Source organism: Heteronotia binoei, chromosome 14 (assembly GCF_032191835.1).
Source record: "Heteronotia binoei isolate CCM8104 ecotype False Entrance Well chromosome 14, APGP_CSIRO_Hbin_v1, whole genome shotgun sequence".
NCBI classification, from domain to species: Eukaryota; Metazoa; Chordata; class Lepidosauria; order Squamata; family Gekkonidae; genus Heteronotia; species Heteronotia binoei.
The window spans coordinates 38,719,272-38,742,239 of record NC_083236.1 but is presented as its reverse complement, the minus strand read 5'-3'; the positions used below and the strand labels follow the sequence as shown (position 1 = coordinate 38,742,239).

Genomic DNA, 22,968 nt, shown 5'->3' with positions numbered 1-22,968 from the left:
AAGGGATGGCTTTAGCTGAGAGTTGAGTCTGTGGCCACTCACACCTCACAGAATGCTTGCTGTGTTGCCCTGCCTGACAGTCCCACGCCCATGGCATGCGGGAACCCTGCCGAGGCATGCCCGGTATTGCACAGGGGTTTCTGGGTCCCCTCCCTATGTTTTTCTACCTTGTCTTTCTTTTTTGTGTCTCCCCCGATGACTTCAGCTCTGCCTGCCATTTCGTCATCTTCCCCATGCCTTTTCCAACAAGTGCATGAATTTTTGAAGGGATCCAGAGAGTGGTCCGAACAATTCTGGTTTAATAATAGAATGAAGTGCCCAAGAGGCATCAGCATACATGGGAGCGCGTGGTGTCCCCCCGGTGGCCCTGGGTGTGTGAGGGGCCGCACTCATGGCATGCCCTCATCCCTGGATGCCCTGCCCGCATGCCAATTGGCCCATATGTGAACTCGCACATGCTCCCAATGCAAGTGCCCCCCAAAGTCCTGCTGGGCGGTGGCCCATTCCCCCGCCTCATCATTCTCTCCCATTGGTGACCTGGGGTCTGGGAGGCGAAGGTCCTGGGGGGCTGGCAGGCATTGACAGGTGGCGATGTTGTGTAGCATGATGCACGCAGTGACCAGCTTAGCCACAGCCAGGGGCTGCATGCTGTGTCAGCCATCTGTGTGGTGCAGGCAGCAGAACCTCATCTTCAGCTGCCTGAAGGCACGCTTGATGACCATGCGAGTGGCCCTGTGCGCCTGGTTGTATGCTACCCGGTCCTCGGGCGCGTCCTCCTGGTAGGGCAGCAACAGGTACCCTCCGTCACCTGTAGAGGACAGGAAGGTGAGAACAGGGGATGGGAGGGGCGCTCCACGCCACCACCTGGTGGCCTTACCTAGCAACCACCCTTGCCCATCCGGCCAGGCTGCCAGGAGGCAATTGAGGCCCAAGGACATGAAGATCTGGGCGTCATGTACACTCCCAGGGAACTTCGCCACCAGATCTGTGAAAAGTCCCTGGTGGTCGGAGGATGCCTGCACGTTGAGACTGTAGAAGTGGTGCCTGTTCTGGTACACCATGGGATCCTCCCGTGGGGCCACCAGGGCGAAATGCATGCAGTCCATAGCCCCCATGACATTGGGGAACCCCGCAACCGCCGCGAAGCCTGCTCTGGCAGTCCACAGCTCCTCCTCGTCTGTTGGGAACTGCATATGCTGCTGGAGGCGCTGAAGCATGGTGTCTAGGATGGAGTAGAGGCAGTGGCTGGCCGATAACTGGGAGACCTCCAGGACCTCAGCCACCACACCCTGGAAGGAGCCAGTCGCCAGGAAGCACAGGGGGATGAGGACTTGCTGCAGGATGGGGATGGGGCGGGGGCCAGTCACCTGGCTGCAGAGGCTCGCCTCGAGCTGCTCACACAGCTCCTGGATGGTGGCACGGTTCAGGCAAAAGCAGTCCAGACAGGTGGCATCCTCGAGATGCAAAGTGCTCAGGCGCTCCCAGTATCTGCGCGTCTGACAGCGTCTCCGCCGCCACCACACAACCCACACATAGAGAGTGGGGAGGATGTGCAACGGCCGCACCCGGGGAGACTCTGGCGGCGAGATGAGGGGGCACCACCCGCCATGGGCCCCCATGGTTTGCGTGCTGTGGCACAGGCTGCGGTGGCCATGCTGCCACCCCAAGGCACTCCACCACAGCTTCCAGACACCACTGGAGCTGTGAGGGGCCATGCACAAATCACAGCATGGGGCCGTCAAGGCCAACAGATGCCCTGTTGGTGTCCCGTGGGAAAGCTGGGTGGGGCAGCATGAGAGCGAACACTATCAGCCAGCTGCGGTCAGCAGCCCCTGCATTCCACTGTCCATGGAAGGAATGGCGGCAGACAGATTGGCATCAACCAAAAGTCACCGCCAACCGAACTGGACTGAGGCAGAGAAGGCGTTCTTCTTTGACTTGGTGGCTGAGAACGCCGCGGTGGCACTCACTGCCACAAGAGCCGGTGGGGCAAACTCCCGTCGGCAGGGTTTCTGGCGTATGATGGTGAAGCAAGTGTCCAGTGAGCCAGGTCCCCCGCACAGAGCAGTCCACCCTGAAGCATTGGAACGACTCCTTCGACCCCGCCAAGAAGTAAGCCCGGCGTCTCATTGCTGAGGGCTCAACCTATGAGGAGGCGGTGACCCGGGCCCTGACCGGCTCTGAGGCAATCATGGGACCCTTCATCCACCTGGTGGCTATCGCTGGCCATAGCATTGAGGTGATCCGTGGTAGATTAGCACCTTCGCCCCTCCCCGTCCTCGCTTCCATGGGACTGCCAGATTCTGATGGCAACACCCTTCCCCCCCAGGTATCTCCCAGAAATTGTTGTGGGCTGCCACGAGCTCCACTGTGGACTCAAAGGCAGTAGGCTGCTCTAGTAAGACAGCCGAGGACTGGCGCTGGCTGCCAAGCACCTGCGGGATGGGAAGTCGGCAGGTCCAATGTCCCCCACTGCCCCCAGGATGTTCGGACAGCCATAAGGAGGTGCAGAATCATTGGCAGGACACATCGAGTGAGGAGGTCATGGATGTCGCGGTGGGTAACTTCCATCTGTCCACAGATGATGAGCGGCCTGAGTCCCCTCAAGGTGCAACACTGAGTGCGGGGCGTGGGGTGTCTGCGACTGGCCGCTCGTGCCAGCATCTGACCCCTGTCCCGTTCCGCAGGTAGCCACACCATGTCATTGGCGGCCGATGTGGTGGAGAACCTACGAAGGGCGTCCCCACGCAGACAGTCAGCCCTAACCTTAACCAGGGGGAGCTGGGGGAGCTGGAAGGTGGCAGCAATGTAGAAGGCTGTGCAGGTGGCCAGGAACCGGGACCCAGGGCTTGGGGACCACGGCCAGCTCAAAGAATCCCCACCACCCTGTCCTCCAACATTCCATTGAATCCTTATTCAAGGGGGATCTGGGGGTGGGGGAAGGAGAGTCCTGCACATGGCCACTTTGAAACCACCTCGCGCCGCTCATGGGTGTCCAATTCTCTGTGGGCAGGCACGAGCACAAGCCACCACGGCGACTGTCGCCGGCACCTTTGGTGGATTGGTGCCTGCAGTGGGTGGCCTACTGTGTCCTGGCAGGGGGCCCCCGTGGTATCTGGGATGCCATCCAGCCATGCAGCCCATGGGAGGGACACTGACAGGGGCTCCGCTTTGCCCCTTTGGTGGGTAGGCTGCTCCATGGAACTAGCAGTAAGTGCTGACCGGTTGCTTCCCCAAGGATTACACACCCACACCATGGGGCTGGGTGTGTGCCCAAGGGGGGTGGGGCATGCGGCAGCCTATCACCAGGGAGCGCTCTCTCCACCGCCAAGTGTCATGTGGGCTGGCTCCCCGGCCGCCGCCAGCCAATCCCTGGCGCCCCTGTGGAAGCGCCCCCTCCTGTCCCCACCCTCGCACCAGTCTGGGAGCCCACACTCCAGAGTATTTTACACATCTACAGGCGGTGACCTGGGCTTGGGCACACCGCGCTCCAGCCCCCCAAACCCCTTTGAAAGCCAACTAGCGGCACTGTAGATCCCATGCCCGAGCGGCCGGCCGCCATGTATGTCTGGATTGGGCTGTTAGAAGAAGAAGAGAAGTAGAGGTTGGATTTATACCCCACCCTTCACTCAAAGTCTCAAGCGGTTTATAATTTCCTTTCCCTTCCCCTCCCCACAGCAGACACCCTGTGAGGTATGTGGGGTTGAGAAAACTGCCAGAACTGTTCTTGAGGGGAATAGCCCTACGAAAGTTATGACTGACCCAAGGTCATACCAGCAGCTGTATGTGGAGTGTGGAATCAAACCCAGTTCTCCCAGATGGATGGCAATTTTTCACATGCTAAATAATGCAGTTTCAATCCACTTCAGCAACCATTTGCAAGTTGATTTTAACATTTCACACTGCAAAATCCAGTTGCAAAGTGCATTGAAAGTGAATTTGAATGTGTGTTATTTAGTGTATGTGTGAAAGCGACTTAAATTGTTGTTAGCTGCCCTGAGCCTGCTTCGGCAGGGAGGGTGGGATATAAGTACAAAGAATAAATAAGAATCCATGCACTTGACCACTACACCAAACTGGCTCTCCCAATCCTGATTTAGGGATTAGTTTTCATTAGTCAGGTTCCTGGGCAGACCATATTGATTACGCCAAAAAACATTTTGAAAAAGCATTTGACATGCTTAAATGTTATAGAAAGAGGGGGCTGCTTCATACCCCCATCTTTATTTTTATTTTTAATTTAAAAAAAAAAAAAGGTTTCTTCTCCAGCTATTATATAGAGCATCAATCTGGACATCTGACAAAATTCACCCATTAGAAGTGGTTCAAAACAAATGGGGTCATTTGTTAGGAGTTCCACCTATGGTTAAATTTGAATTTTCTTTGTTTCCAATCATGTTTTTGATTTACAAAGTGCCAATAATTACTGGCTCAGATTTACTTCCTTTGATCACTAAGATTTTTTTTTAAAACTGTCATATGAAAAGTTAATTCATAGTGAAGTTTTGTATTGAGCATGGTTTCTAAACTTGGAATACTGGAAGAATATTTCAGGACCCTGAATTTGTACACAGCTAAATTGTTAATAAAACAATACAAATTATCAGATGTAGGTGTCCAAATGGATAGTGGATTATTAGCTGCTTTGAGAACAGTTTCTTTATAAGTAGCTTTCTCCTCTCCCTCTGAGAATATTTTACCATGGCTCTTAGGAAAGCCAGATCAGCTTAAACTAATGTTTTTGTTGGCAGATAGAGATAAATGTATTACAGTCAGGGTGGCAAGATTGCCTCAGCTATGAAGATTTTTAAAAACCCTGTCATAATGACTCCCTGTTAGGTTAATTGGGCACTGTCTCACTATGGGTCACTGGTTCTGGCATTTTATTTGGGGACTGGTATTTGATTTAGGTTGTCAAGCATTGCTAGATAGCCACACATTATTATTGGGGTTTCATTTATTTATTTAAAACATTTCTATGACTTCTTTCTACCCAAGTAGGGTCTCCAAGGTGGCAGACATCAAAACACTATTTTTTTAAAAAAATAAAGTCTATATAAAATAATTCAATAAAAACATATAAGCACACAATCACATAACACTACAGCCAAGGAGACAGGGCAAATAAGTTATCAGGGATGGCAAAACAAAATAAAAAGTCTTCATCTGCTGGTGGAAGACGATGATAGAGGGAGACAGATGAATCTCCCTGGGGAAAGAATTCCAAAATTTTGGTCACAACCAGATCTTTTTTGTAGAAAAAGCCCAGCAGAAACTCATTTGCATATTGAGCCACACACCCTGATGCCAAGTCAGCCAGAACTGCATTCCTGTGCATTCCTGCTCAAAAAAAGAAAAAGCCCTGGTCACAACTTAGAAGCCACCTATCTAGCTTCAGATAGTGGGGGCAGAGCTTCTGAAAATGACCAGAATAGATGGGTTGGTTCATATGGGAGAATGTGGTTCTTAAGTTATGCAGGCCCAAGCTGTACAGTGCTTTTAAGGTAAATACTAACACCTTGAATTGGGCCCAGAAACATATTGGGAGCCAGTGTAGATAGAACAAGACTGAAGTGATATGGTCCCCTGCAACCCAATACTAAAATTAATATCATCATTATTCAATGTTGTTATTGCTATTTAAAACTGGAATTTATTACAATGTCATGTTTATCTTATTGGTTGTATATATTTGCTATTTTGTGGTATTGATTTTTATAGCTTGTGAATGCACTTTGGTTCATCAAGGTCAGTATTGTCTACTTTGGCAAGCAGCAGGGTTAGGGTCTAAGTCATTCACATAACCTACTATGTGGCCCAATTTAACTGAAATTCCAGGGACTGAACCAGGGAAACAGTTGCATTCTGTTCCAGAAAAATAAAGTCTGAGCTGTGCCCTCTGCTGACTCTCCTGCTTGACATCTGCTGAACGTTCCCAGGGCAACCCCCCCCCTCCCTCCATCAGTAGCCTCTCCAAGGGAATGCCTGGGAGGGTGGGCAGACTTGTTTCTTGAGGGGGGGAATAGGCTATGAGCCACCACGCTGCCCCCCACATGGCTGGACAGGGGAGAGGGGTGCCACCCGTCAGCCTGCCCAGGCTGACGGCCTACCCAACCGCAGAGCACTAAGGGGGGGCTGCTGAAATGGATGCATGCCCAGCAGCTCGCACTCTGAGTTCTATGGCCCCCAGGGGAGATGTTCCTTGCACATAGCAGGGGGCAGCAGCAGGGCAACACCAAGAGGGGAGCTCCAGGTGGTGGTGGTGGTGTCTTTTGAACTTGGTCTGGCCACTCCCAGAAACATTCCAGCCACTTTCTAAGACAGTGAACTCCTGCACTTTGGGACTTCCTGCTTGTCCACGCATCCTTCTGCCCGCCTGCCTGCCATTGACAGAGTCTCTGACAGCGGGAGGGAGTGGGGGGATCGATGGTCTCTCAGGCATGGGCTTTCTGTTCCCTCGCCCAGTCACGTGCAACAGGCTGGCCAATCCTGTGGTCCTGCATGAGCCTCTGCCTCCCCCACCCCCACCTCGGCAGCAGGTCAATGGCGTGCGCCTAAGCGGAATCACCATGGCAACGAGTTCTCTCTCGCTCGTCAGGCCGCTCTTCCCCCTCCAAGTGTGGTGTGCCGTCTCCCCTTTGGGAGTTGACTGTGGCCGCCAACGCTAGTTCTGCACTCAAGTGCAGCTACAGAGCAGTTCTCTGGATTGGGCTGCCCGTTTCTAAGATTGCTGCTTTTGCTGTTCTTTGTACGCTGTTTTATCTGATGATGTTTTAAATGATTGGTAGGTATTATTTATGACTGTGAGTGCCTAGTACACGCTTTCAAACATGGGAAACTGGGCTACAGATTGCCCAAGTAAGTAGAAGCATTGTGTTTCTATTGTGTGATGTTATTCTTTTAAAGTAGGTTATCGTGGCTTTATGTTTTTATCGATCCATATGGAACACATAGTTGAGATATTAATGCTCTAAGCCAAGAAATATTTCATAGCATCATCCATCTCAAAAATAAGAATATTTCCTTCCAGTTTCTTTTCTGCCCCCCCCCCCCAAAAAAAAGAGTATACACAGAGACACACCTTTGGAGCAACCTGTAATTAGTTGCTGCAACTTCTGATGTTAAATCTATAATTTCAAAAAGGAAAGAAAACCTAAGAAATGGTCTGGACAGATGAGATACTTAAAGGTTTGGCAGTTGTCCAAGACAAAGAAGGTCTTGTCGTTATCTACGGTTGCCTCTATTACCAGAATAATGAGGGAGCTTTTCAAATCAGCATGACAAATTAGGAAAGAAAAACAAAAAAAAATCTCCAAAGGCAGGAAGGTTTTAGTATTGCTTTAAATTAAATCTTCCTGGTTGGATTTATTTTCCTAAACATACATTTGCTGCAATTAGCTACTGGACCATGGGGCTTAGTGATTTTTTAATAAATACTTAACGAAACATTAAGAGAAGGAAAGGCTGTTGAGACTATGAGCTTGAGTTGTTGGGTTCTGTCCTCTTCATTTCAGAATTCAAATAAATAGCAACAATGAAAGATGTAGACATTCTTGAGAAAATTAAAAATATCTCTTATTTCTTTGATCTAGGAAATAGGTTGAATACCAAGAAGCTGTTTTCTAAAGACCCAGTAAAAGCAGCCAAGAACACCATGGTGGAGAAGCAAGGACAATCCTGCCAAGCATGTCAATCCCTTCCACACATTTCTGTGGTCTTCCACTTTGCATGTACACACATCTACCTCGTGTCTGACCACTTCATGCATCTGAGGAAGTGAGCTCTTGAGTCATAAGAACATAAGAAGAGCCTTTCTAGATCAGAGCAGTGGCCCATCTAGTCCAGTATCCTGTCTCACACAGTGGCTAACCAGTTCCTACTCTGGAGGGCCAACAACAGGTAATAGAAAGCCTTCCTCTGATGTTGCCTCCTGGCTATGGGATTCAGAGCTTTAGTGCCTCTGAATGTGGAGGTCCCGCTCATGAATCTATCTACTGGAGATTTAATTGTCTGGGCAGTTCTTTAAAAACATTGTTCTGGCAGTAGCTGCCACCACAGGACAAAGAACTTCACTGTGTGTTACACCAATGGTCTGACTCAGCTATAGGGTTGCCAAGTCCCTCTGCCATTGCGGCAAGGGACTGTTCTCTCATGTGCACAAAGCACCAGGGATGTCATGCCATGGCATCATAGAGTTTTACCATGATTCCTAGAGTGTCACACCGGGGACGCTGTAGGACTCGAGGTAAAACTCTATGGTACCATAGAGTTTTACTGCAATTCCTACAGCATCCCCTGTGTGATGATGTCACTTCTGGGTAGTCATTCCATAGAGCACATCACTTGGTGATGGGGCTCTTTGGGGGCAGGGATCACCCCCACCCCAGCAGCCTGCTCCCTGCCAGATCCCCTGCCCCAAGTGGGAACTTGGCAGCGCTACTGAACTGAAAGTTGCTTCTGCTCCACCATCCAATCTGCACCCTGCATATTCCTGTCCTAAACACTGGCGTATGCTGCCAAATTCTAAAGCTGGAAATTACAACATATGTGGCAAATATGATTTTCTCAAAAAAACAACTATCAAAAGTTCTGAATTATTGCTGGGTCAGGAGGAACCCCCTGTGCTATTTCCCTAAGAGAACTCCACCATATGGCTCTATCCACCGTAAGTGATAGATATTCTGAGAGATGTGAGGGCAAGGACATAGGAGAAGATGCAAGCACTCTCAGCCAGCGTTGCGGTATTAAGCTCCCCTAACATATACATATTCTTGAAAGAAGGAGGAGGAATCCCCTGTGCACAACTAGGAACCTTCAATGAATCAGTATCCCACTTTTCTGAACAGAGAAGAAAATCCTGGGTTGTCCAGGGAGCACAAGGGGCTCCAGGAGTCTGGCCTTTAGGATAGCACATGCAACTGTCTTCTACTAAGTTAGGCCATTGATTTATTGAAGGCAGGCAGCAGCTTCCCAGGGTAAGATAAAGGTATTTTTTATCACCTGATGCCTGAACCCTATAAGCAAAAAGCCGGGGATTGAACCTGAGACCTTCTGCACATCAGGCTGATTCTCTAGCACTGAAACACAGCTACCTTTGGCCTTCTAACTTAAGAACATAGGAAGAGCCTAGCTGGATCGGACCAATCATCCATCTAGTCCAGCATTCTGTCTCACATAATGGCCAATCAGTTCTTCCTCTGGAGAGCCAACAACAGGGAGTAGAGCCAAGGCGTTCCCCTGATGTTGCCTCCTGGTTCTGGGATTCAGAGGATTAGTGCCTCTGAAGATCCTGACATCATCAAAATCATCATAATCCTTATTGCCATTTTTGGAACAAATATTCTTTTCATTCAGGTCAACGTAGCAGAGGCTTAGTGTCTCTGAATGTGGAGGTTCCCCTCAGTCACCATGGCTAGTAGCCATTGATAGACTTATCCTCCATTAATCTAATCCCTCTTTTAAAGCTGTTTATTCCTGAGCACATTGCTACACCTCTTGGCAGCAAATTCCGCATTTTAATCACTCTCTCTGTGAAGAAGTATTTCCTTTTGTCCGTCCTGAATCTACTGCCCATCAGCTTCATTGGATGTGCTTGAGTTCTAGTATTTAAGGGGAGTGACAAAAATCTCTCTTTGTAAACTGTCTCCACCCTATGCATAATTTTATAAACCTCATGTCCCCCCGCCCTTACAGGTACAAGGATGCTCAGGGCATGAGGATAGGAGTGGAGGAAGTGAAGCAGGCATTAGCCAGCCACCCTTTGCCTCCAGCTGAGACTCCAACTCTGCTTTTCACTTTCTCCTGTAAATAACTTCCTGAATCCATGGTTCATTGCCACCTCCAGCTCAGCTATGTTGACACTCAAATGAGCCAGCAGCCAACCAAAGCTTCTGAGAAGCTCCTGCGTCGTCAAAATCATCACAATCATTATTGTCATTTTCGGAATAAATCCTTTTCATTCAGGTCAATGTGGCATTCAAGAGACAGGGGAATGTTGTGCTGAGAACTTCTGAAAGGTCACTAACTGTGGTTTTGAAAAATTCAGGTTAATGAAAAGAAGCCCTGGCTCCCAACAAAGGAAACTAATCAGAACCATATTTGACTTTTTTCCAAAAACAAAACAAAAAATCAAAGTGTATGAAAATGTAATCTTTGGTGCTCCAGCAGAAGAATGTGGTGGCCTCAAGAGAGCATGTTTATTTTTCAAACAAAAGAAAGACAAGCCACCAGTCCACTTTCTTCCTTCCAACGTCTTCATTGTGGTCTAATTAATCAAGTCAAAATGAATAAAAAAGGGTAACCTTTTGCCAAGTGCATAAAAAGAGATGTCTGCTGCTGACATTTAAATAAACAACTCCTCGAAAGAGAAGTTCGCTTCAGATGGGAGGAAAAAAATTGCTCTCATGGATAGGGAGATTTATAAACTTTTTTTCCCACACATCGGTGTCTTACAAAGACTAAATATAAATCAATCCTTCTCATCCATCATAATCACTGCTGCTCAAAAACCATATTTTGGGAATCCTTTTGACTATGTGGATGATCCTGCTCAAATTAAATCCCTTTAATTCCCATTGATTTCAGCAGGTGAGTTATACCCTAAATGTGTTCACCTGGCACCCACGCTGCTATCCTTTAAGTGCCAGGTGAAAACTGCTCTATTCTCCTAAGCCATGGGTGGGATATCAGTAGAGGTCTATTCATAGCTTTTAACTAATACCGATGATACCCCTAGTGATGACTTGGTTTTGTTTGGGATTTGATTCTTGTATCATTTTAAGGTTGTGTGTAAGCCACTTTAGAGATTATTGGTGAAAAGGCAAGGTATAATCTTTCTAATAAAAGATTTCAGCAGCTTGGAGGGGGGCTTCAGTTACCAGGAGTTGAGAATCCAGATTTGTGCATAATTGCCTTGTTCTAAGAAATTTCTGGCAGGAAATGTTGGAATTGATAAAGAGAAAGACAAATTCTGCAAAATCTCACTTTGTTAAATGGGATCAACTGGGACATGGGGTTGCCAAATTCCAGGTGGGGTCTGGAGATCTCCTGGAATTACAATTGATCTCTAGAGACACGTTCCCTTGGAGAAAATGGCTGCTTTGGAGGATGGACTCTATACACCACTGATGTCCCCTTCAGGCTCCACCCCGAAATCTCTATGAATTTACTAACTGGGAGTTGACAGCCCTATTTGAGGGTAAACCCTCCCCTTAGTAACAATGATGTATAGATATTGAAAAATTAAAGCAAAATATTAAATTTAAAATTGGCCATGCAGTGTGATGCATGTAAGTCAGGATTAGAGTATTTACACATGTTCCTACTCTTAGGTTCTTACAACAAAGACAAGTATGTTAAAAAAAACAACAACATCCATTTATTACTGAGGAGATACAGGGATAAGTACCTGAATAGTCCTGAAAAGTCTGAGCTTGTTAGAACTTCTAAGCAAGTAGGGTTGGCAATGGTTAGTACTTAGATGAAAGACCACCAAGTAAGATGGGTTGTTATGCAGTCGTAGGCAATGGCAAAACACCTCTGCTCATCTCTTGCCTGGAATGGCCCATCAATGGGGTCATCATAAACTGGTTGTGATTTTACAGCATACAATTATTATTAGATACAGTGATGTGAGGCAACTGGGTTTAGAACAAGGGAATTAATTCAATCTATACTTTCAGCCCAGTGGTTTTCAGTCTGTGGTACTCTTGCCACTGGTGGGACACAGAAGTAGTCTAGGTGGGATGCAAGGTTTTTTATAACAGTCACTAGAAATTCACTCTCCTTCATTCCCCATGTCCACCTGCAAGTGTGATGTGCCATCTCCTTCCATCTCATACTGATCCAACCTGCCGTGGATTGTCTATCTAAGAACTTTTTGCAGGCTAGTAGGAACCTTGGTTACTTGGTGTTTCACCTAATCTCCTTTTCCCCAGTCCACCAGCAAATGATCACTTTCAGGTCAGATTACTGTAATTTATTTTATGTAGGTTTACCCTTGAACCTGACCTGGAAACGCCTGCTGACTGTGATGCCTATATGAGCGCATATTCAGCCCGTGTTCCACCAGTTGTACTGGCTACCAATCAAGTACCGGCTCTGCTGCAAGGTGCTGTTATTAGTCTTTAAAGCCCTGGACAGCTTGGTACCAGCATATCAGGGACTGTCTCTCTCCAAACACCACCCAGAGAGCCTTGCACTTTGTTGATTGACATCTACTGGTTATCAATGGCCCAAAGGTCTTTCTCTGTCCTGGTCCCTACCTATTGGAACATGCTCCCACTTGAGATCAGGACCTTGAAGAACTTATTGCAGTTCTGCACGGCCTGTAAAATGGAGCTGTTCTGCCAGGCTTGGTGGATGTCCAATCATCTGGCCTCCTTGCACAGAAGTTACCTTGACCATCTGCCCATATTGAGTCTTGACATAACATGAGCTGAAGTGAATCTTGCCATCATCTGTACAGTTCTTGGAGGAATTCTGAATTTGGAACTATGATATCTATTTTGCCATCTTTTTATTGTTAACTGTTTACTAATTATATACGAACTGATTTTTAATGGTATATATTCTGATGTTACTTGCCCTGAGCCCATTTGGGAAGAGTGGGATATAAATATAATAAGTAAATAAATAAAATAAAATAAGTAAAAAATGTAAGGCACCTAAACTAAGCACCTGAGAACTAATTCCCTATGTAATCACACACACATGCACACACACCAGCAAAAGAGTGCACTTGATATTAAAAAGAAAAGGGGAGGAAATTGGCAGGTTTTAGAGAAGGGACATAGAAGCTGAAATCTTGGGTTTTATGTCTGGAGAGGAGACTGCACCACTGTCGCAGGGGTGTTTAGGTAGTAATAGGAAACCTGGCACACTTCTCACTGACCTGGGATGATCTTTTTATTGGGAAGAATCCTATACCTGGACATGGAAACCCTCGTTCCCAAGAATGTGATTGGTCCAAGACGTAGGGTTTGAATTTGACTGGACAGTTTGAAGATAACTAATCTGGCAGGAAGATTAGTAGTGAAATTCCTGACATTCTAAGGTGAGACAGATCATTGGAGGGGTTTAGCATATTGACAAAGAACGAGGAGTGAATAATGGGTTTAAATGTCCTCCTGATGGTCCATCCTGGGTGAATCAAATGTTAAACTGCCCTTATCAATGGCTGAATTGAATTAACAATACTTAAGGGTTGCCCAAGTGTTTATAACTGGAAATAGTTAGAGTTGCTTTGGTATTCCTTGGAGCAAGAATTATAATTGTAATTGGCCTATCTTAGAGCTTAGCATTGACAAGTGTTTTTGTTCTTGAGAACAAATATGCCCCTTGAGCTGGAGGAGACTGCACAGTTCCCACATACCCTTCCTCATCCCTGGGCTTTCAATGTCATGTCTGTATCCCGGTGCCTTTATGAGACTTCTCAAGCTTCAGATACCCTGCCCCTTGGGCTTTAAAAGGGGGTGCCTGTTAAAACAACTAAGTTTTTAAATGGTTATCAAATAGCAATAACTTTTTTTTTTTGTTATATTGCTGTCTTTTTCTGGTCAAACAGCCTATCAGCTTTAAAACCTCAATGGGACAGACAAAACAACTAAGTCCAAAATAAGAGGGGGATCCCAGTGGCCAAGGGGGTCTTGGCTGGAAGAGAGGACAGAGTCTTTACAATGTAGTTATACATTCCGTGTACAATTCATAGTGCTCAGGTCCCAGGAGTTTTGAGTCTCAAAAGCTTATATCTTGAAAGTTGTTGGTCTCTAACATGCTACTGGGCTGAAATCAGGTTATTCAAGAGTACTCACTGGTATGAGGTCCTGGTGAGAAACCAGGGTGCAAAATTCAGCATTTTTTGGGGGGGAGAGGTTAGTACATAGAGTGAATGCAAGGGGAGAAATCTCTCTAGTTCTGAAATTTTTGTCACCCCCCTGAAATGTCAGTGTTAGCATCAAATGTACTGCAAAAAAGAACAGAGCCAGAGAGGGGGGAGAGGAAGGAGGGAGGATATTTTATTTTTTCATGCATGTGGTCTTCTAAAGCAACAGTCCCAGTGAAAGAACCCAGTCTCCCTCTCTAAAAGCATGGCTTACTGTTTATGTGTCCTTTCTGAACTTCAGGTGGGTTGCTTTGTCATATTATTATACAATTCACAATAGTCTCGCTCTGGGGCCCACTGACATACTGAAGCCCTGGAATTTGTTTCTTAACTTGTACCAGGTTTTCCTACAGGTTTCTTACTTGCATGGACCTGCAGACTGTTGTTTTGGTTGGTGAGGAGAAGCAGGACCAAGTTTCCGAAGAGAAACGTAAGAAGTTCTCAACAATCTTTGGTTTCAAAGTGGGGCAGGACTTTCAAATTTTCGGGTGGCTCGTCTCAAAGCCCCCCCTGACGTGGGCACCCTATGGTCTCTTGTGAGGCTGCTTCAATAGATGATAGAAGGCAATTTGTTTTTATAGTATGATACAAATAAAGAATTTTATTAAAGAAAATAGAAGTGTAGGAACTAGGTCTTGTCCTCTGAACATCAGCAAATGGAGGAATCTGCTTAACTTGTTCAGTGCCATGATAAAGCTTGCAGTGAAAGTTTTTGGTAAATGTTTAACCTTTTACCAATTCCTCGCTAGCAGTTGCTCCGCCCCCGGGCTTCTGCTTTCCTCAGAACAAGTAATCGATTCCTCACTAGTCACTGCATGGCAGCATTTTGATTCATGGGTGACTCTCTCCATTTTCCTTCGCAGCTTCAGAATCTCCAAAAAACAAGATCCAGTATCTGCAAGGGAAATTGGAGGGAGCCACAGATCAAAATGCACCCACTCAGCAACTGGTGAGGAATTGATTGATTGCTCCAAGGAAAACAGAAACCTGGGGTGGAGTGACCGCTAGCGAGGAATCGGTATCAGTTTGTGCAGACCAGACTTCCTGATGTCCTCTCCCAGTGGCTTTACATAGATATTAAATCGCATGGGGAATAAGACTGAAATTCGTGGAGTGCCACAAACCAACAACCATGGAGCAAACAGGTTTGTGGTGTCACCAATATGCAGATGATACCCAGTTCTGCGCTTCTTTTCCATCTAATTCTGAGGATGACGTTGATGTTCTGATCCAGTGCTTGGAATCAGTGGTCTCTCTAAGCTGAATTAGTGCGAGCTAGCTCACAATTTTTTAGCCTCCAGCTCACACATTTTTGTCTCAACTCAGGAAAAATGGCCCCAGATCAAGCTAGTTTATGAAATAGCTCACAACTTTCATGCCAGTAACTCATGAAGTAGAATTTTTGCTCACAAGACCACAGCTTAGAGGGAGTATTACTTGGAATCAGTAACCCAGGGGTCCTCTGTGTTCGTAGAAAGGCAGACCAGCAACTTCATATCTCTGTTTTCTTGAATGGGATTATACTCCCCTTGAAAAACCAGTTTGCAGTCTGGAAGTGTTACTCTACAAAGTGGTGGTTTGGAGCGGGTTTGCCCAATTTTGGCTGGTGCATCAGCTGCATCATTTCCTCATTCTGTCAGATCTAGCCACAGTGATATGTGCTTTAGTCACTTATCATGACACACTACATCACACTCGTTCTCAAAATGAAAGAAAAGGAAAAATTCATATATGTTTGGTAGAAAGCAAGTATACAGGGTTCGATACAGTGCAAAATTTCCACTTGCGCTCTTATAATTTTAACATTGCTGACAATTAAAATAATGATTAATGATCTACTCAGTTTCCACAGCCCAAATACTGTTTGTTGTGAGTCCATTATTAGGAAATGGCACATTCAAGGCCCCACTCTGTATAATAAATATGAACAGGAGCATCCTGGGTGATTGCTTTACTGTATAGTGGCAAAAATGTGAACATAGTTCACACACGTGGATTACTTGCAGCTGTTTGCCTCTATCGTTTCCCTTTCTATAAAGCATCTTTAAGAAGCCCTTCAGTCCCATAAAAATATTTGCCTATTATTCTCTTCACATGGTGATTTGTCTAGCATCCCACCTCCCCCTCCTCTTAACTTAAAAAAATCCATTTTCTTTTCAAAAAGAAACCTTATTTAGTTCTAGTTTGATTCACATTTGGCTCTAGAGCCATCGGATACAGAATCCTGGCTTAATATAATCACAGCCTGGTATTTCCAACTGGGGGAATGGCATAGGAGGAGAATTAAAGTTCCCCTTTCTGGATCCCTGGTTCCTGCTTTATTCCCACCCCCAGTACCTGCTTCTTGGAGCATAATGACACATCTGAGAATCTGAATCTCCAACAGAGTGTGCGGCATGGCCCCCAGAATTTATAAATGATGCATATTTCATACTGTTTACTTAGAATCCTTCCCACCAAGTCTCTTGTTACACATCTCACTACCACATCTCTTGGTAGTTTATTTTTCCTTGCATATTCTGAATTGACCCTGTACATATAGTCATAAAAGTAATTAGTCTCCTCAGGATCATCTCCAGCATATTCAGCAATAATCCTTATTATGTATTTCCTTAAATCACCATTCTTTTCAGGCACACCTCTCAAACGTATCTGATTTTCCATTGATATGCTGTCCTGCAGTACTGCTTTGTCCTGCAATTTTTTAATAGTGGAATCCACTGTATTAATTCTTTTATCATGGTCTTTCACTCTCTCTTCCACCTCTTGGATTTTTTTGGATACTGATTTAAACTCTTTACTGAGAACTTCTATATCTTTTTTTAATTCCTTCTTACAATCACTTATAGAATCTTTAATCAGTTTAGACAATCTAGATTCCATGGCATCCATCTGTTCTTTTTATCAGCCTTTTTGCCCTCTTCTAGTGTCTTGGCTTTTGTCTGTAATGGTTTTTGGGCTGACATTACTGCCTTCCCATTATAAATATAGGCTTTACAATTGAAGTCACCAAGTTCTTTCTAAATGGTCTAATCTTATAGATTAGGGCATGCCCTTTCAGAAAAGCCCAAAATCGCTGTCCTCCTATGCCCCTGGGGCCAGATATTAATTTTTTAAAAGTTATAATTTCCCAAAATGGTGCTCGATGTTTCTCTATGGTTTAGTCCTAGAGGGGCTTAAAAAAACTGTAGTTTTTCCTTCCCTTGATGGCCTCTTCTGCCCACACTTGCCACAAAGTCTCGTTATCTATGGTTGTGAAGTCTCACGATGTTCCCAGACGTCATTTCCTGTAATGACTTGTTGATCTGCAGTTCTTTCACTCTCGGGGGGAGTGACCACAAAAATTCCAAACAATATCAGATTTTGCCTTTTTTAAGCCTTATATCTGTTTAACTCAGTCCAAGATTTCCCCCTCCTCCTTCTTCTTTATTATTACAAGTTGTTTATGTGTCCAGACCTTTGTTTGCCTTCCAAATATTTCCCAATTTAGTCCCAGAGCAACAGATAAAAATCTCTTTACCTTTGAAGTCCCGACATCAGACACACTGGTCTGTTTCTCATCCACAATTAATTAGCCCTTAAGAAGCTTGGCACACGTTGAATTTATGTCGATTTAACGACCCCAGATACCCTCTATAGACGTTGGAAGCGGTCCTTCTCTGGAGACTCTTCAAAGCCAAAAAGACCCCCCCCCTGGGATTTCTCGTTAGCCAAAGTACCTCTCCTCAGAACTTTAAGCATATCTTGGCCATCATCTTGCCTAGATGATGTAGACAGCAGGCATTAAAACACCTTCTCTGTCCAGAATAGAGGGTCTGGTGAGCTCCCCCACTGGAAAGCTCATCAATTCTCCATGAAATCCAAACCGGAAGTCTCCAGCTCTCCCTGCCCCAAACAAGGCGGGGAGAGTTTGCCAAGCACAACAAGCATGGCACCCAGATGCCAGCTTTCCTGCCATAGAATGCACAATCTACAGATGCCAGCTCTCCAGCCCTGCCCCAAACAACACAACTCTCAAACAAGAGAAGCGGTGGACCACACCTAGCTCAACTTTATTCTGTATCTGACACAGAGGAAGAAGCATTTAGACTTATCTTGAGTGATGAATGGTTGGATGCGTTACCCAGGGTGCACCATAAGGCTCTTTTGCGTTACCCAGGGTGCACCATAAGGAGGCGAGCCAGAGTTGCATTCCAAATGAGGAAGATCACTGGGAGGGCCTCAGATTGTGTGAGAGGAAGGGAACCATTCCTTCTCTCTCAGCTCAGCAGCAACACACCAGCTATCACTGTCTAATTAGAGGGACCTCAGCATTGGTATGACTGTTAGCTGCCTGTCATCATCACTGGCACCTCCCTCTTTTTTCCTCCTGCCCCTGAAAAAAAAAACTGGGTTATCCTGGCTGGGTCTATGGGTGCTATAAATTACAGTTGGGGGCTGCAATGGCCCTTTCAGTATTATTAGGCATGTGTGGATGGGGACTGGGGAAATTTGGATTGCTTTGCAGATTTTAAATCAGCATTCACTTTTGGTTTGGGGATGAATGAAGGGTGGAGGGGTGCACTGCCAATCAATTTGTGAGTGAGTTTTTGGGCTGTCTTTGGACTCTAGTCTATGTTTAGTGGGAGAGTGTTTTACAACCACCTTCCAAGAGCAGACCAAGAGAGGATGCAGGCACAAGTAGGTGCTCACTTCATTCACTCTCAAAGGCTACGTTCTGGGAGCTGAACAGAGGCAAGTAGACCTTCAGGAAGACCAACTGCTCAACTGTCCAGGGTTGCAGGTGATTGCGATGTGGGCAGAAAATGTCACCTATATGCAAAAAGATGCGCTCGCTCTGCATGCTCGTCGGTGGGCATGAGAGGAATGCCTTGGCCACAGTGGAGAGGGCCGGCCAGACCCCCTCCTTCATGACCCAGTAGTCCAAAGGAGACATTTCCTGCAACTATTTGGGATCCAAAAGGTAGTCCCTCACCTTCACAGCACCCATCTCCGCTGTCAGGGGCCTACTTCTCCCAGAGGGGCCAACGAGCCGCCCGATGAGTGTCATCTCAGCACTCTTCGTGGCGTGAGTCTGGTTGGAAACACTGCCTAGCTGGGGAGGTTGGGGATGAACAGCAGTGGAAGTGGCAGATGAGCTGCTTCCACCCCCCCCTCCTCCTCAGCTACCGGCACCGGGCCACCCCGAATTTGCAGCGCTTGACCTTCTGGGAGAGTTTGTCTCACCAGCGATCAAGCTCGTTGGCCCGCTTGGCAATCGTGCCCTTAAGGCACGGGTCTAACATAGTCGCCATCATGTAGATCTTATCCTGGGTGAAAGTCTGAAAGCGGGCCTCAAGGTCTTCCTGCAGCCTAACAACCAGGGTGCACACCACTAGAAGACCATCTGCAGGGCCTTGAGCTGGCACTAAAACAAGGCCAGGTCCTCACGGGCCATGTGGACCATGGGGACGACCAGTGTGATGCTCGCCATGTCAGATGAGAGCATTTCTGTGTGGGTCTTGAAGGGCCCAAGAATCTCCACAGTCTAAGAAATGACCACCCAATGCTCTTGAGTGAGACGGTTCTCATCTCGAAAGACCCTCGTCTCAGAGACAAAGGCATCCAGGGCTGCTCTCTGCTCCACCATGCGCTCCAGCATGACACAGGAAGAGTTCCAGCATGTGCTGACGTCACCGATCAGGTGGTGCCCTGGCATGCCTGTTAGTGTCTGTTTTTCATGCAGCAGATACGAGTCCATATTGCCGCGTGAGAACTGACCCGTGATGTGCTGACACTTCTGTAGAAGAAGGTGGTACTCATGGGTCATGGCTAGATACCGACGATCCTGGCTTTTCGTCTGGCCCAATGCATCCTTAACCACGAGGTGAAGAAGGTGGGCCATGCAAGGAAGACGTTTTAGGCCCTGACGCTGGACAGCCACCTTGTTGTTGGAGCCACCATCAGTCACCACAAAGCCCGTGGCGATGTCCCTGCTGCCTACCCAGCCCTCTAACTGCTGTGAGAGGATGGCTCTGAGAGTGTCCGCCGTGTGCAGCATGTCGACTGCTTCGGTGTGCAGCAAGGCCCAGCAATAGCCGGCCTGGCGGCCCTGACCCAGTTTGCTGCTACTGCCACCCCCACCCTGCACCTCACTGGGTTGCCACCAATGCGCAGTCAGGGAGAGATACCCCTCGAATGCATGTTGGGAGCTCCAGATATCTGAGGTGAAATGAACAGTCCCCCCGACAGCATGGGACAAATGCTCCTTCACCACACATCTGGTCACACTGAAAACAGATGGCACAATGGCCCTACTAATGGTGGTTCTAGGAGGAACTTTGTACCAGGGCGCTAGGTACTCGAGCAATAGCACCCCAGGATTCTCGACCACTGAAAATGGAAGCCCATGGGCGACCAACCTGGCAAGGTTCCAGGCGATCACCCTTCTGCTGTACCTGATTCCCCCTCTTGGCACACAGGTACCACCCCCATCAAACATCTCAGGCAGAGATGGCTGCTGTCCCTGCCCTGTCATGAAACTCTCCTGGAGAGCTCTGGAGGTAGTCGGGGTGGAACGGACCTCCTGGCTGGGTGGCCACTCCAGCACCAGCCTGCTTCTCCCCCTTAAGAAGCATCGCCTGGTGGTGCTTCCATAGGTGGTTTCGCATCCCCATTGGAGTCAGGTGGGCAGGGTCCCACCCACAACTGATCCGGGCCCTGCACAGCTGTCACTGCAATTAGATTGGATCCTCCATAAGTCAGAAATGCTTCCAGAATTTGGAGGTGTATGGATGCCTAAGCTGACCGGCAGCTTGGGTGTCCGGAGTCACCTCCTGTGAGGTGCTCAGGGCAGGCACATCATGCCTCGGGGTGGCAGGAGTGGCTGGACACCAGGGGGAAGTGGGCGAAGATGGAGGCACCTCATGTGTCTCCATTTCTTCCCCCTCCACTCCATGTGGCCTCCCCTCCTGGCCATTCCCTGAAGGACTTCTGTTGCCCGAAGGAACCGAAGAAGAGGGCTGGTCCTCCTCAATCAGCTTCTCCTCCAGCTCCTGCATGACACTCTGCACCATCCTTGGGGTGACTGTTTTGGACAGAAAACTGTCCCCAAAGCTCATCTACAAGGAGGGCTGCTCTTGCTGCTCCTCCTCTGGCTGCTGAGGCCGAGCGACATCAGCTGGAGGAGAGACTGCCCGAGCAGCAGACCCCTGCTCAGTGCCAGCACCTAATGGCACCTCTGCTGGGGGTGCCCCAGCAGCAGCCTCGATGAAGGGCCCAAGGCGGGACTTCTTCATCACACTCTGGCCAGAGGTCGGAGTGTTGGAAGGCAGCTGGGGAGTGGCCCTACGCACAGATGGGGGAAAAAACTGGGTCCTCCCCCTCCCCTCCACCCCTCTAGTCTTCTCCTTGGCCTTGCCCCCAGGGCCCCTCTTCTGCTGCCTGTCACTCATGTCACCCTTGGCCAGTCTCACACAACCTGAACTGAGAGTGGGGTTTTTTACAAACCTAACTCACTACACTATACCCTCAACCAACAGGTGCCCTGATTTCTTTTTAAAAACCCTCCCACCAAAACTTGTTTGGTTGGTTTTTTGGTCCCTAACCTGTCCTTCTTTGGGTTGGGGTAGTAGTAGTCTGGTAAAGTTTAGGAGACTAGGTGATCCTGCCTCTACTTGGCTACAGTTTTTATAAGGCTACCTTGAGTTGAAGGCAATCCTTGTTATATCCTCCTAGTTAAACTTCTCCTAACTAGATCCTGGGACAAAACGGATTTTCTTGCAAACTAGAAATCAGGTGTCCCCTATAACTAGATAGAAGCTGTGGTTTACCCTATGGAAATCTAAGGATGCACTGGCTTTCAGTGGCTGAAAGCAAGATGCACTGCAACCCTAGTCTCTTTAAAAGGGAGCCTGATGTGGCCTAGTAGTCACGCTGCCTTTTATGAGAAACCTAAAATCTTTTTAAATTGCCCCTATCTGGCCTAGTTGAATTTTGAAAGAAGATAAAGATCTAATCTGGATTAATTTTTTTTAAATTTCAAAAAACATAATCCCTAATTCCTTATTAGTGGGGCAGCCTATTTAGTGGCCCTAGCCAAACCGAAAGCACCCTTGGACTCCAAAAATAGCTCTATAATAACATGAAAGTGACCCACCCCACACAGCCCACACACTAACTCCCTCACACCAACCAGTGGTAATTTGGAAAAAAACAAAATATGACAGAAAGAAACTTAACTTTTAACCCCCCACCCCACCCCAAAACCAGAACCAGGAAAAGGGACAACAGGACAAGATGCAAACCAACAACAACAGATCCAAACAAATCACTGAGAAAAGGCCAAAAAACTCAACTGTTTAAAAAGTGACCTTTTTAACAATAAAACACCTCAGGCCAAATCAGTCAACAACACCCCCCTCCCCCCAAAACCAGAACCAGGAAAAGGGACAACAGGACAGGACGCAAAACCAACAACAACCGATCCAAACAAATCATTGAGAAAAGGCCAAGAAACTCAACTGTTAAAAAAGTGACCTTTTTAACAATAAAAAACCTCACGCCATATCAGTCAACAACACCCCCCCCAAAAAAAAATAAATAAAACAGAACTAGGAAAAGGGACAGGATGCAAAACCAACAACAGATCCAAACAAATCACTGAGAAAAGGCCAAGAAACTCAACTGTTAAAAAAGTGACCTTTTTAACAATGAAAATTAGGCCAATCAGCCCCCCTCCCCCAAAGAACCAGAACCAGAAGAGAAAAGGAACAACAGCAGCACAACACAGCAGCAACAAATCAAACACAGAATCCTTTTAAAACAGTAAAAAACTTGACATTTAACAATACAGGAACTTACCAACTCCTCCCCCACAAAAAACCTTCACCCTAACCCCAAGAAATCCAAGCCACCCAAATCAGGAAAAGTAAAAGGACACTGCACTTTTAAAAGTCCTCTCACTAAAGTAAGATATAGGCAAATTGGCAATCCCCCCACCCCCAGCAGAACCCCCTAACCCCAAATAAGCTACTCAGTACCCACCCACCCAAATCTGGATAACAAAAGGGACTCTGAATCTTAAAAAGTCCTTTATTTTCATCCTA

The 22,968-nt window shown here is 47.0% G+C and overlaps 1 protein-coding gene across 1 annotated transcript; it reads right to left on the bottom strand.

Annotated features, from left to right (window-relative positions):
- Window positions 1–653: 653 nt before the first annotated feature.
- On the bottom strand, window positions 654–1,619 carry LOC132582292 (putative nuclease HARBI1). The gene has a single exon (XM_060253830.1). The coding sequence runs from the start codon at window positions 1,617–1,619 to the stop codon at window positions 654–656; it is 966 nt and encodes a 321-aa protein (XP_060109813.1).
- Between the last annotated feature and the right edge of the window lie 21,349 nt (window positions 1,620–22,968).

Coding starts and splice junctions, on each gene's coding strand:
- LOC132582292 (XM_060253830.1), bottom strand. CDS start 1,619: ATGGGGGCCCATGGCGGGTGGTGCCCCCTCATCTCGCCGCCAGAGTCT.